Here is a 14,339-nt window from a genome sequence, read left to right as displayed (position 1 = left end):
AAGTAAATGTCAAAATGTATGGCATATTGAAAGACAATTTTATTCTTGGTCTTCCAGTGAAGGCTTATCAAGTACCATATATAGCACATATGGACTAGAGGCTGCCATTTCCCCTTAAATGATTTTTAGACAGTAAATTTCCAGTTTACTTATTTGTGAAACAGTGTTTTTGTTTTGTTTTAGATGATCCACTTTTCACCATAGCTTTATCATATGCATGTTACTGAATCAAAGGGCTGTACCAACTCTTTAGTGTATTACTAGTTGTGTAACTTTTAACCTGTATTTCAAGTTTGAATATCTGTGTTTATATTTTAGGCAATAAGAGTATTTACCCATCATGCCAGGAAAGGTTCAATCACAGGACATGCTGTACCTGGACAAGAATTACACATGTTAGAGGCTGCACATAGAAACAAAACTCACCAATTAAGGTATAGTTAACAAAATAAAGCCTTTCCTGGCATTAACTTTGTTATCAAGCTAGGTATTGAATGTATGTACCTTAGAAAAAAACCCTCAAAGATTTTGTTGTTCTATTAAACCACCAGTAAGTTGAATCGTTCAAATTTGATATGTAAAGTGCACAAGAATGAAGTTGTTATATAAGTTGTCATAATTCTATTATAGCTTTGTGCAAACATCACTTGGCGGTGTTGTTTGTTCAATTTTATCCTCTGAAACTATCTGTACTCGGGCTAACAAGAACCAAAGTTAGACACAATCATCCTTAAGGTATTTAGTATCTGCATGCAGATTAACATCTGAAATTCAATATCTTAACTCATAGTTCACCATAAACTTTTGAGTCCACAAGCCCAAAGCTCATTTTTTTGAAAATTTTAGTTGGATTCTATAACTATTGGGAAATTAGATCAAAGAATAACTTTGTTGTATGACTTAGATAACAATTTTGTCATCAATTTCCTTCCAAAATGATTAACTTCCAGCAACCAGAGCATGACAAGATAGGAGCAAAAATCGATGCAGATGGATCAGATTCAGCCTGTACCCATATATTTTATCAGAAATTAATGAAAAATTGGTATTTCTAAGTAAATTTATTTCAATACAGAAGCAAATATATAGAATTATAGATGAACCATTTATAGATTAGAAGTTTATTTTTCCGTTGAATTCCTGATTAAACAATATTTACCCACACTTATGTATTACTGCCTATACTACAAAATTGCCTATTTATAATTAGAGTATTGCCCATATTAGAGTATTGCCCATATTACAGTATTGCCCATATTTAGATATATTTACCTGTATTTTGAGTGTCAGTACAACTGTTGCATATGTTTGTCCTATCACTGATATCTTCCTCTTTTCTGTTGCCAACACACCTTATCATACTGTTGTTCTTCTTTTCAGTCTTTTGTTGTTTTTCCTTTTCTTCAATTTTTCTGATTTATCTGTTTTTATCCTTAGGGTTTCACTTTCAGTCTAAAAATATTATTTATATGCTTGCTTATAAACTTGTAAGGAATCAGAAGTGAGTGTAAAAGACTATATTTGGTTACTATGTAAAAGTAAGAATTTATTTCACATAACAGCTTTATTTTGGCCACTGTCAGTTTGCAAAGTATAATTACGAATATTTCTTGATGATCACAGTGTTTTTTTCCAGTTTGCCCATTTCTGCTTTTTTGTTTCTTTGAGCAAAACCATTCATGATTAAAAATTATTAAAATTATTTATTTCCCCCTCTCTCCTGTAGTGGTACTGAAAAGTCTGTCTCATAATTTGTGACCTGAATAATTAAGTCTGGCTTTGGTGACAATATCAATCACTTTATAAATATTTTAGAAGATAGAAGAGTTAAAGAATATATATATATATATATATATATATATGTATATAGTATACAGCTGTCCCATTGGCGATCATACCACATCTTATTTTGATAGTACAGTTAAGTTATGGTCTAAAGTTTCAATCTGGCATTAGTTGGTTGTTTTTATGATTCAATGACTTACTTAAGTCATCAATAGTTTTTAGTGACTAGATCTAATGTTGATATTTACAGTAAGTAATAAGCTATTTTTGCAGTTAATTTAAATGTGAACATGTGATGTCTGTCTTGAAGGGGTTGCCTCTTTTCAGGGTTTGCGGTCAAAGTTATTTGTTTGTCACTTACAGGTCAGTTTCTCAGATACTGTGGTTGATAATATTGTACATCTATCTTTAGTCTTTTTTGTTTAGTTCATCAACTAATGTTAAATTTTATTGAATGATACATGCATCAGAAACATTATTCTGAAGGATCAATTCAGCTGGCTGAGGATTTCATCATGTGCACTCATGTTTTTCATAGTTTCTGGATACTGTAAAGAAATGTTTCGAAGTTCAAATTGAACAAATGAATGGTAACTGCTGCCTGTAGAAAAAAAGTTGAAAACACCCATGGTTTCATGTAAATATTAAAATAAGCAGAAATGTGAAATATTGGGGTAAATTGTATCTAGGTTGTTGAGAATGAGAATCACAGAATGTTTTTGCTATGACCCAATTTATATATCTTAAATCTTAACGAAGTTATTTTTCATTTAAATATTTTTGGAAGCCAATATAAAAAGAAATCCTATAGCATAGTTTAGAATGGAATTCATCAACTCGTTAGAATTGTTTTACATTTGTCATTTTGGAGCCTTTTATAGCTGACTGTGGTATGGGCTTTGATCTTTGCTCATTGTTAAAGGTCATATGGTGACCTATAGTTGTTAATTTCTGTGTCATTTGTTCTTTTGTGGAGAGTTGTCTCATTGGTAATCATACCACATCTTCCGTTTTATATTTATACTTGTTTTTTCAGTGTGATCAGCCTGCATAATAGGTAAGAACCACAACCTCTGTATCCCAACCTTAAGTTGAATAAATACCAATTTGTTTGGTTGTGAATTTTAATCTAGCTTTTAGGCAGCAGTCTATTGAAAATTGTTCAGTCAAATATAATTTGACGACTCTACTGGCATTTAACTCTTAGCTGTAAGCCAACTTCATTGAATAGATCATGAAACATAATGTAAATAAAATATATGATTTTTGATGTTATAAATTACAGTCAGTTTACTGCTTTGTTGTGTGTGTAATCAGGCAATTTAAAGATCAGAATAAAGTTGATTTTTATACCATTACATATTTCTACTCGTCTATAATTCCTCCTTCATATTATACTTTGTATAATATATATATTCTTTAACAGATTCTTAAAATTTGACTGCTTGATATTAGATGTAACAAAATTGTCATTCTTCTAAATTGAATCAACCTTTCTGTTTACTGCTTTGTTTATAAAGATGACCTAGTTTTTATGGTCGAGTGAGTCTTGAGTTATCTATCAGTTTCTGTTCTTGAATGATGTTTTGTTGGCAGCAGTGGTATTGTTATTGAGTCTGAACTTTGTTTTGACTATTGTTCTGTTCATGAATGATAAGCTTGATTAATTTTCACAACCAACAAATTTTGATGTCTAACATGTCACACACCCTGACCCTACTTTACACAGTTGACTTCACACAGTTGATTAACCTACTTTTAGAATGATTCCCACAGTTTTCAAGTGGGGGGAAATTGCACATCTACCATACCTTTGTATTTCACATCAATATCATTGCTTTTTACGAGCCATTCCAGTTCTGTATGCTTTGGGGCATTTAATGTGATTCCAAATTAAGCAAAAAAAACTTCTGCATGAAAATTTCAACATTTACAGTAATATCTGTTAGCAAAATCTTTGAAGTCAGTTTTCTTCTTTTATAAGTCAGCACTAACACATGACTAATTTTGTTACTTTGTTTTGTCACTTTTCTCTTAATATCACTAGATGTACAATTTTGTGTTGAGATTGGACGAGGAATATGCATCAGATGTATTGACACTTTGTTAAGTACTTAAAGTAGGCCTAACACCTACATGCTATGGGATACCCACATATTTTATAGAGAGATAAACATTGTATTTTTGACGATGTAAGGAATTTCTGTTGCTAGTTAGTGTTATTAACAAGCAGAAATTTCAATATAAATACCCTGTATTTTTAACTGGTTTGCAACAAAAATATTTATTTATGGTACAGTTTGGCTGCAGATAATCACAATTATCTCAAGAGTGCTTCATCAACAAAGTCACCAAATAAAATATCGATAGATATTGATAGCAAAGACAGGTAAAATTACCCCTTAATCTCATCTAATTATCTCACATTTAATTCACAAAACAGGTAAAATTACCCCTTAATCAGTTAATCTCATCTAATTATCACACCTTAATACACATTTCTTAATTAATTTAGTCCCAAAAGATATAATGTTCTAATATCAAAGCATGAATAAAATTTGTTAATTTTTTCTCTCACTTATTTCAATTAGCTAATAAATATAATTAGTTTGATAACTTTTCATTGAATTTCTTTGATATTTTTGTTGCACTTTTTACATCATGTTAATTTCTGTATTTTATGCAAGTATAGTTTGGTATAAATTTCATGAACAGAACATTAAAAAAAATAAATAAATGGTGAATAGATCACCCTAGATGAAAAAATATCTCAGAAGAATAAGCACCCACTATGGATCTTAAAATGACCACATACTGACCACATATCCACCTGTCCTTCTTCTCAGATAATATTCCTGTTATCCTGTCTATGCTGCCAGATAGAACATAGTAAACTACCATCAATCTGATGAATTGGGAAATTATTTAATCTAAACTCCTGCAATGAAGACAGCATTAAATTGGCCATAAACTCACATTTGTAAATGACAGTGCAAGTTCAAATTTAAAGATATTTAACCAAAGGTGTGCTACTCCCTCTCTCAACTTGATCAGTAGGTGATTTGGTAGGAATTTACTTTTTGATAACTTGCTGGGGTCTACAGTAGCTGATGATAGAATAAACAATTGATTAGTTTAATTTAATATTCTCAATGGTGATTTTGTAAAAAAAAATGTATCTGACCACCCAAAAAAAAGAACAGTAAGAATATTTCCTGTCTAGCCACAGTAAAGCTAATAGACATTTAACCAGTTTGAGAATAAGTTTTTTTGATTAGAATATTGTGGGCTTAAATCAACATACTGTAGTTAATAAGTCGCATGCATCACATACTTCTGTGTCCACATTTTATTTTTCCTATTCAAGTTTTACGTTTAAAACAGTAATACTAATATGTATTTGGCCAGTTTTAGAATGTGAATCAAGTTATTTGATTAGAATAGTGTTGGCTTATTAAAATCAACATACTGTAGTTAATAAGTGGCATGCATCACATACTTCTGTGTCCACATTTTATTTTTCCAATTCAAGTTTTACATTTAAAACACGATTATAATGATTTGCAATAAGAATATTAGATTGTGATCAATCAGTATCCATTTTAGGGTTGTATATATCTGTCATCTAAATAAAGCAGGTCATCCACAACTTTCTATTTTAGGTGTTAATGCATGTTTAATCAATTTGTATTACTAAACACAAATTTCGATCTTATTTGAACAACATATTAGTTAGATTAGGCTTATACTTTCAGTGTAAAGATGTGTATTTTTAAACCTTGGCTGCATTGAATATGCTAGTCATATAAAGCTTTGATCTAATGTGTCAGTCAGTTCACCCTACTTCAGGTTAAGTTCGATTCAGTTTGAAAAGTTTGCAATGCCAATATGTCATTTTACTTTCAACATCAGATAATGTCTGTATGCCAGAAGATCAAGAAAATTAAAAGGATAGCTTTTTTACTCAAAGCAACTTTTTTTTTCAATTTTGAGTTGAGTCTGTTTACATTCTTGATATCTCTTATTGGAATGGGTGATCGATCTGTCAGTGTGCATTAGTTAAGATAGCTGAGATCATAGCATAAACTGGGGGGTGTTATCAGATGAGAAAACAAGTTAAATATGTGACAGCATTCATCCCATGTCTACCAGGTTTACAAAACGTTGTGAAAATTCAAATCAAATAACAGTGATGAATAATTTCTTAAGTTTTCTTGATTGATTGACTTAAAGGAGTAAGGTTATTTAGCCCAAGAATCAACTAAACTTTGAACAGATACATTGTATCAATTTTAGACATACATGTTAGTATAATGAATCACATGCCTTCAATGTAGATACAATATCATCATACTTTGACCTTCAAGTTTAAATCTTGTCAATTTAACAGAAAAGGAGTAATAATCAATTTTATCAGTAAGAATAACAAATTCTTTTAAATAGCTTATACCCTGCAATTTGTGACCACAACCAAAGTTATAATATTGTTTAGAAAATTCAAAATTGAATTTATGTGATCATAAGTTTATGTGTTTGAAAAATTCTGACCAAAATTTTGCATATAATTCTGCTATTTGGTCTGGTTGTTGTCTCTTTACTTGTTTTTACTGATTTGTATGATTGATGCATCCAATGTAGTATTTTTACCATACATTATTTGATCATACTAATAATAATGTAAATATGAGTTTAATAAACAGGTGAGTAGACTTGAAATAGTGTTTCATTTAGTCAACAAGTTAATTGATTACTAGTAACATGAATCTTTTGTAAATGCTTTAGATCATGTAACAACCACATAGAAAACTATACAGAAAATCATACAAAACTTGTTACAAGCGAGTTCTTTATTGAAAATCACAGGTATAGATAGTGTGTGTGAACGTAGTGCTAAGTAAATTAGGCAGTTTAGTTTGTTTACCAGGTCCATTGCCATTCAAATTGATGTCACAGCTGCATCATATAGGATTGTTTTTCTATACATTTTGATTTTTCTGCATTGACAATGACTTTGGATGAAGCAGATAGATGCCACAATGTGTATTTGTTTGTTGTTCTGAAACAGAGGGTTTCTTAATTCTAAGACGGGGAACTTATAGAATATAACTTTCTTTTTCAAATATTTGACATTGGTACTACATGTATTACACATATTTGCTACTTGTAAATAGATAAATCAACCCTTGATATTTTGGTTAAAACATTATGATTATAAAAAGCAGGTTTTGTTTAATTTTAGTCTCCATACATACTGGTTAAATAGATCAAAAGCAAAACAGCATTGCGTATTTGAGAGAACAAATGCCCTGTTTTTGATTTGAGAAATTGCAATAAATTTGATTTCAAATTGAGAGACATTTTTTTGTTCAGGATCCTTTACAAATCACAAAATTAGTGCTTTCTTTAATAAATTTCTTGGAGCCAAGAAAAAAACACCCCAGTATATTTGGGATATTACTGCTTACTTCACATTTATTCCCTTGAGTTATGCCCCTTTAAATTGTGTGTATATAGACACTACTTTGGTATTTAGCAAAGCATTTGTGGCTGTACAGCATTTGATTCTCACTAATACAATGGTTGCACTTGTTTTTATATCTCTACTGCAAATTTATAATTTATTAAATTTATCTCTAATAGTCTAGACTAGTTTGCTTTCTTCATCATGATGGAATTTGTTTTATCTGCACTCAGATGCATCTATTTCTGCTGCTGTTTTCTATAATTCCCTGTCTAGCTAAATATTTAGTGTCTATATGTTTATGGCAGAGATGAACTGAAGAAGTGAACTGTTAAAAGCAAACTCAGATTGTATGTTAAAGAATCTTAAAGATACTATAAGAATAGAGAATGGAAAAGGGGAATGTGTCAAAGAGAAGACAACCCAATCAGAGTGCAGAAAACTGCACAAGACCACCAATGGGTCTTCGATAATATATGTTTGATGGTTGATTTGCAGTACATAGATATAGGAAGATGTGGTGTGAGTGCCAATGAGACAGCTCTCCATCCAAATAACAATTTATAATAGTAAACCATTATAGGTCAATGTACGGCCTTCAACACGGAGCCTTGACTCACACCGAACAACAAGCTATAAAATGCCCCAAAATTACTAGTGTAAAACCATTCAAACGGGAAAACCAACGGTCTAATGTATGATATTACACCTTCTGAATGTTGGTTTATATTTTTAAATTATGAGAGGGATAGGGGATTCAAACACCTTGAGTGAGAAAAGCTTTGATCTGGAAACCTCTGTGAAAGTAAACAAACTACAGCATCTGTTATGGTTGTGTGCATTACTTATACTTTCTTTTTACTTCACAGTACTTATCAGACCAAAGTCTTTTGTTTTGTTATGACTGTATTGGGTAATTTACCTAAGTGTTCAAAGTAAATAAACTTTTTATGCATACAAAGCAGGCATTAAACGCAATTCGAATTGTTAAAATCTTGTTGCACCATAATAAGGTAGTCTAATAAGTCTCGTTGACCTTCTTTTTTAACTTTGGAGTTTGGTAATTTGTCAAGAGGTTTTTTTTCTGGTTCATAACTTCATAATGATTTTTTTTTATTGGTTTAATAATCTTTGTGAATCATTTGAGCTGGTTTAAAGTATATGTATATTATGTTACTGCTTATTAATTTTTGTCTATCAGATTACATCTTATCATATCTTACATAAAGAGATACTTATTAAAAGATTAAAGATCTCAATTTAACCAAGCTATAGGACTATATAGCTAACTTAATAAATAAGATATAGAAGATTTTGGAAACAGGAATACAGTAGAAGCTTATTTTTCTTTTTTTGCTTTACTCTTATAAATACAGGCAATTCTTGCTGATATCACAAATGATCTAAATAATTTGTTTTCCTATGAGAATTATAAGTTGAAGATATATATACATACACTGCTGAAAAATGAATGATGTATATCAACTTAAAAACATTGCATATGATCTATATATATAAGTATTTATTGTATCAATTCTTAAATATTTCCTTGTGGGTACCATTTTATATAAGGTATGACTAATGTTCTGGGAAGATGAGGACTTTAGATTTCATGTAGCAAAATGTTTTAGTTTGATACCTAAAAAGGCCATTAAACTACATGTATGCAACATTGAATTCCAAATGAGCGAAAATGTATTACATAACTATGCTTCATCATTCAATGATATAATAAGTTAAAGGTGTTTCTAGTTTCTAGTATATATATATATGTGTTATAATTGAATAATTGATGCAGTAAAAAATTCAAATGATGTGATGATGGTATTTTTATTTGCAGTGATCAGACAGACACAGAGAGTATAGACAGTAAACATGGAGTGTCAAAACATGGTGACACTAAGGTGTTTGCTAGAGCAAGGTTTGTTAATCTTAATACATTAATAATAATCAATCACTTAGTCAAATAAAGTTAAACAGTTTATTGTGAAATTTTCTTAATCTCAGAGAAACATTTTAAATAAAAGTAGCATCACCTATTTGTTTACAACATTTGCATCGGTCTTTCTTTATTTGTTAAGATTTAAAAAAAGAGTTAAAAATTTGAAACACATTTAGATATTTTCCTCTTTATTCAATAATAACACTATAAAATAGCAGTAATTATATATTGGAACATTAGAATTTTAAATCAGCGAAGGAGGTAAATCTGCAATATATACAATATATATGCATCATGTATTGTCTGAATAATGTTTTATTTGTGTTGTATATAAAGATTGGACACAAGCAATCTGTCACACTATATATAATCTGGCAGTTTCATGTCTTATATATTTGAATCATCTAGGAAAATAGTTAAAGCTCAAGATTATCCATTTACTATCTTTTTAAAAAAATGTGTTCTGTCATAGAAAATTCATCGGTCAAAATCTGTATACTACTGTTGCAAAAATAAAAATGCCCTCTCCTAAATATAGATTTTGTTGTCAAAACCATAATACATGTAAACAGATATTCTCAAAGTTAAATTTGAATTTAATTTGAAGGTTCATGATAACACTGCATAAAATTTTGCCTGAAATTGGTTAACAGTAACACATTTTTGGTTTTGGTTTTAATATATATTTAGTTCAACCAAAAAATGAATATAAAGTATTAATAAATTTAGTTTGTTATTTATTCTACACTAAAGTTTCACATGCCCAATATGAATATCAGTGTTGTTATTTATAACTGTAAGAAGCATATCTTATTATATCTTATTTTGCACTTCTGTATGAGGTACTCAATGTATGAAGTACTCAATTCAATTGACGTTTACAATGGGATGTTATTTTAGGCTAAATTTAGAAGAATGTTTGACAATGTGCTGCAAGGCTATTATTTTTTAAAGATCCATTTTTTCTGAGTTTCCTGCTGTGGTTTTTTTTTTGTTAGTTTGTGGCAAGACATGTCTCTGTGTCAACAGTTTAGTATAGCTTATACTCCCTAAAAAGACTAAACATGTTCAAAATATGTCTTAAAATAATTATTTCATGTAACCAATGTAAATGGATTTTTGTGCAAGAGCCAAAAAGAATTGATTTAATGGGATATTTTTTTCTTTTACTTTTTACTTACTGCATACCACTACTATTTTATTGGTAAGTGTAATACATTAAATGAGTATCAATTTTTGTTTTGTATTGGTATAGTGCAATTATTTGTTACATGTAATTTGAAGTTAATACTTTGGTATAATTATTTTGAAGTAGAAAACATGCAAACTGTCATGCTGAATGTCTATCTTCACCTTTTACATTTAGAAACAATTTCCTTTGATGAAATCAGTTGTGGGTTAAAATGACATTTATTTCTTCTTGATTAAAGATTCAATCAATTTGTTTATAGGGGATGTTAATGTATCTTAATTTTGTACTAAGAAGTAATCAGTTATGAAATAAATGTCATTATGTACAGATAGTTGTTCATTAGAAAATGATCAGTCAGAAATTGACTTTGAAGTAATCAAAACTCATCATATCGCTATTTCTTCCCTCATTTGAACCAAATTTAATGTTTGTTGTTGTATTGTATGTTGTCTGTATGCTTTAAATAGCTTTATGTGTGTCCATCAATGGTCATAAAAGCTCTCCACACAAAGTAAACCTAAAAATACACTGCAATCAGCCAATCAAAAATCATTATGGTACAATTAAGTCAAAAAGGTCAAAAGGAAATAATGGAAGAAAAACAGCCTTTGAAATTTACCAAATCACAAGGGAACTGGCTAAATACAGTACTGTTAAACAGCATGTTAGAAATTTCAATGCTTTGCTTGGGATATGTGGGGTGGGGGGTGTTCTGATTTAAATCAAGGTACAAACTGGATAATTGAAACACTTTTGTACATATTTCATTTTTTGGGGGGGTTTATTAAAAATGATTATTACATTGGATGCAATGAATTACATTGATTTCCCAGTTAGATAAAAACCGATAATTTCACATGTGAAATAAACATGGTTATTTCACTCTCTGACGTCATACAACAATAGGCGTTGTCAAGACATCGATAATGTCGGATCAAAACAAATTGTCAATGCGTAGGAAAAAGATATAGTTCCTTACATTTTCTACATTAATTTCATTAAAAAAAAAAGCCATTTGCCAATGTAATAAAAAGAATAACTAATCGCCGTATTTGAATATCAAAAATAAGACAACTAATGTGACTGAACGCCTCTATGGATTAAACTTGTGCTGCGCACTCGTTTAATCCATGCGTCGTTCGGTCACGCGTTGTCTTATTTTTTATATTCAAATACGGCGATTAGTTATACTATAATTATTACATTGGTTGCAATGAATTACATTGAATCCCAGTGAAATAAAAACTGATAATTTCACATGTGAAATAAACATGGTTATTTCACTCCTCTGACGTCATACAAAAATAGGCGTTGTCAAGACATCGATCAAAACAAATTGTGAATGCCTAGAAAAAGATATAGTTCCTTACATTTTCTACTTTATTTTCATAAAAAAAGAGCCATTTGCCAATGTAATAAAAAGAATAACTAATCAAAGAATTCAAATGTCGAAAAATATTCAACTCGTGACGGAACAAAACTGATAATTAACTCATGCGCTGCACGCTTTCGTGAATTAATGTGTTGTCACTGGTTGAATATTTTTCTCTATTTGAATTCTTCGATTAGTTATTCTATAAATATTGTTTAGTATAAGCTTTAGATGTTACTATTTCTCTTATCTTCTATGTTGTCGTCCCTAGCTGATGTTGAGTACATATACCAATAAGAAACATTTCCAAATAAGTATACTTATGATAGACCCTTGGTAGATCGGAGGAGTTTTTTCAAGTATCTTTACATTTCATTTCAAAAAGTAATAGTGTGTCAATGAACCATATATACATTATTGATTTTGGCATTATAAATAAGTAAAAATGATAAATCATTGATATATGGTTGATTCTGGTATTTTACTTATAGCAGGATAAACCATTGATATATATATTGTTGGTTCTGGCATTTCAATTCAAGCAGGAGAAACCATTGATATATGGTTGGTTCTGGCATTTCAGTTCAATCAGGAGAAACCATTGATAAATGGTTGGTTCTGGTATTTCAATTCAAGCAGGAGAAACCATTGATATATGGTTGGTTCTGGTATTTCAGTTCAAGCAGGATAAACCATTGATAAATGGCTGCTTCTGGCATTTCAGTTCAAGCAGGATAAACCATTGATATATGGTTGGTTCTGGCATTCCAGTTTAGAGTTTTGACGTATATTCAGTCTGCACCAAAAACTTTTACAACTACTAGTCTGAAGACCAATATTCTGCCATTCTTTTTATGTGCCTAAACAAAGTTTTGCAAATACTTGCTAGTCCAAATAAAATTTTACTAGTCTGGGGCATCGGCTTTGTGGCTAACTCTGCAGACTATATTTGTTGGTTTACTGAATGGTGTCCTATGGGCATTTTATTCTAGTTATCTAATATTATATGCCTTATATATTACCATTTGGGAAACGTCATACATTAGTAAAGTTAGAGTTTGTACTTTTACTCCATGTGTGATTGATTACTTCCCCCTGAATCATTTCAGTAAACATGGTCCAAGACCCCTGCATTCAAGGGCAAAGTAAGAGGATGCATTTGTTTATGTTTGTTCATGTATTAGTTCATGTTTATTACTATTCTTATTTACAAGCATGTATTTGTTCTTAGCACTTATTGAAAGGTGTAAAGTATTTATAGGTACTCGCTAGTCAAGCTGTCATTACTATTAACAATGTTTGTTTTTTTGATTTTTTTTGGGCCCTGAAATAATTTGCTCTAGGTATAATTTAGAACATGAATGAGGATATATAGGCTAAGTAATATACAAAAATGTATTTAAATGCTGCACTATTCAATGTGGAAGTACTGTTTATCGTGATATAAGTAATAAAGATTCTATTAACCAGAGAACAATTGTGATTAAAATTGTGCAATATGAAAATAATGAGATGTGGAACAATTACTAATGAGTCCAAATAATGTGCTTGTTAGCAACTATAGGTCACCATACAGCCTTCAGTTTTGAACTCAGCTTAATGACTGCACTTTTAAATATCTTCTTTGATCTAATATCTTATCTGTTTATTGTAAACTTTTTGATGCAATGTTGTCAACAACTAATTTAATCTATTTTTTATGTAACTGATAGGATTAAATATTGAAGAGTTGCATGCATGCAATTGGCATGAATTAAACATTTATAATAGTCAACAAACGTAGCCCCTATATTAAGTTATCCAAGGGAATTTTTATTTTGTTCTAGTGACACAAATGAAACATTGTTTGAGGTAAAATTAAATGAAAGAGAAATCTAACAATATAAGTTCATCCAAAAATATAAATACAATCTTCAACAATGAGCAAGTATCTACCCAATATAGCAAAGCTAAAAACAAAAAATATTTTGAAAAAATCACAAATGTCATAAAGTCATGACTTTTTGGTGTGTTTCTAAGTCATCAATGTAAACATGAAATGATGACATGGCCTTGATATCCTCTATTCACTACAAAATAATCTACGGTTTGTAAGTTGACCATTGTACAAATATAATGACAGCTTTACATTTTCTATAGATAGCATGAATAGTAGGTATAAGTCATTAGTCATTCCTATTTTTGCATATTCATTGAAATTTTATGGGAGATTTATATTAATGAATTGATTTTCCATTTCTTTTTTCTGCTTGCTTTGGACCAACTCAGATTCAGGTGAATAAATTACATATGATTTACCTGTAGTTTATATCATTATTATCACTTTTAAACAAATTCTATAATAATGCATTTTTATAGGAAATAAAGAATTTAAATTATTTGGGACAAATAACTGTAAAGATAAAGATGATTTAAATAGATTGTTAAATGAGCTTTGAAAATCAATTATATACTTTTTATTGTAATGTTGAACCATTAGCTGTGTTATTTAATTCTATTAGTGATTTAAAGATACATGACATGGTTGAAGAGCTGAATTAGTCAAGGTCATCTAAATCATTCTTTACATAATACATTTGGGATTTAA

At 29.9% G+C, this 14,339-nt stretch overlaps 1 protein-coding gene across 20 annotated transcripts in view; it reads left to right on the top strand.

Moving 5' to 3' along the window:
* The window catches only part of LOC139519411 (sodium/calcium exchanger 2-like), a 97,719-nt gene that overhangs the window by 53,312 nt on the left and 30,068 nt on the right, over positions 1-14,339 (top strand). For 9 of the 20 annotated variants that reach the window (XM_071311484.1, XM_071311476.1, XM_071311477.1 and 6 more), the window contains 4 exons: positions 319-434; positions 4,085-4,174; positions 9,087-9,167; positions 12,862-12,897. In XM_071311484.1, the coding sequence (XP_071167585.1) occupies positions 319-434; positions 4,085-4,174; positions 9,087-9,167; positions 12,862-12,897 (323 nt within the window). Of the gene's footprint in view, positions 1-318; positions 435-2,821; positions 2,843-4,084; positions 4,175-9,086; positions 9,168-12,861; positions 12,898-14,339 lie in introns of all 20 variants that reach the window. The other 11 variants (XM_071311495.1, XM_071311496.1, XM_071311494.1 and 8 more) reach the window with 5 other exon arrangements.

The sequence above is a fragment of the Mytilus edulis genome, chromosome 4 (assembly GCF_963676685.1).
Source record: "Mytilus edulis chromosome 4, xbMytEdul2.2, whole genome shotgun sequence".
Classification (NCBI taxonomy): domain Eukaryota; kingdom Metazoa; phylum Mollusca; class Bivalvia; order Mytilida; family Mytilidae; genus Mytilus; species Mytilus edulis.
Note: the sequence above shows the minus strand (reverse complement) of the source record. Positions and strands in the feature narration are given on the sequence as shown.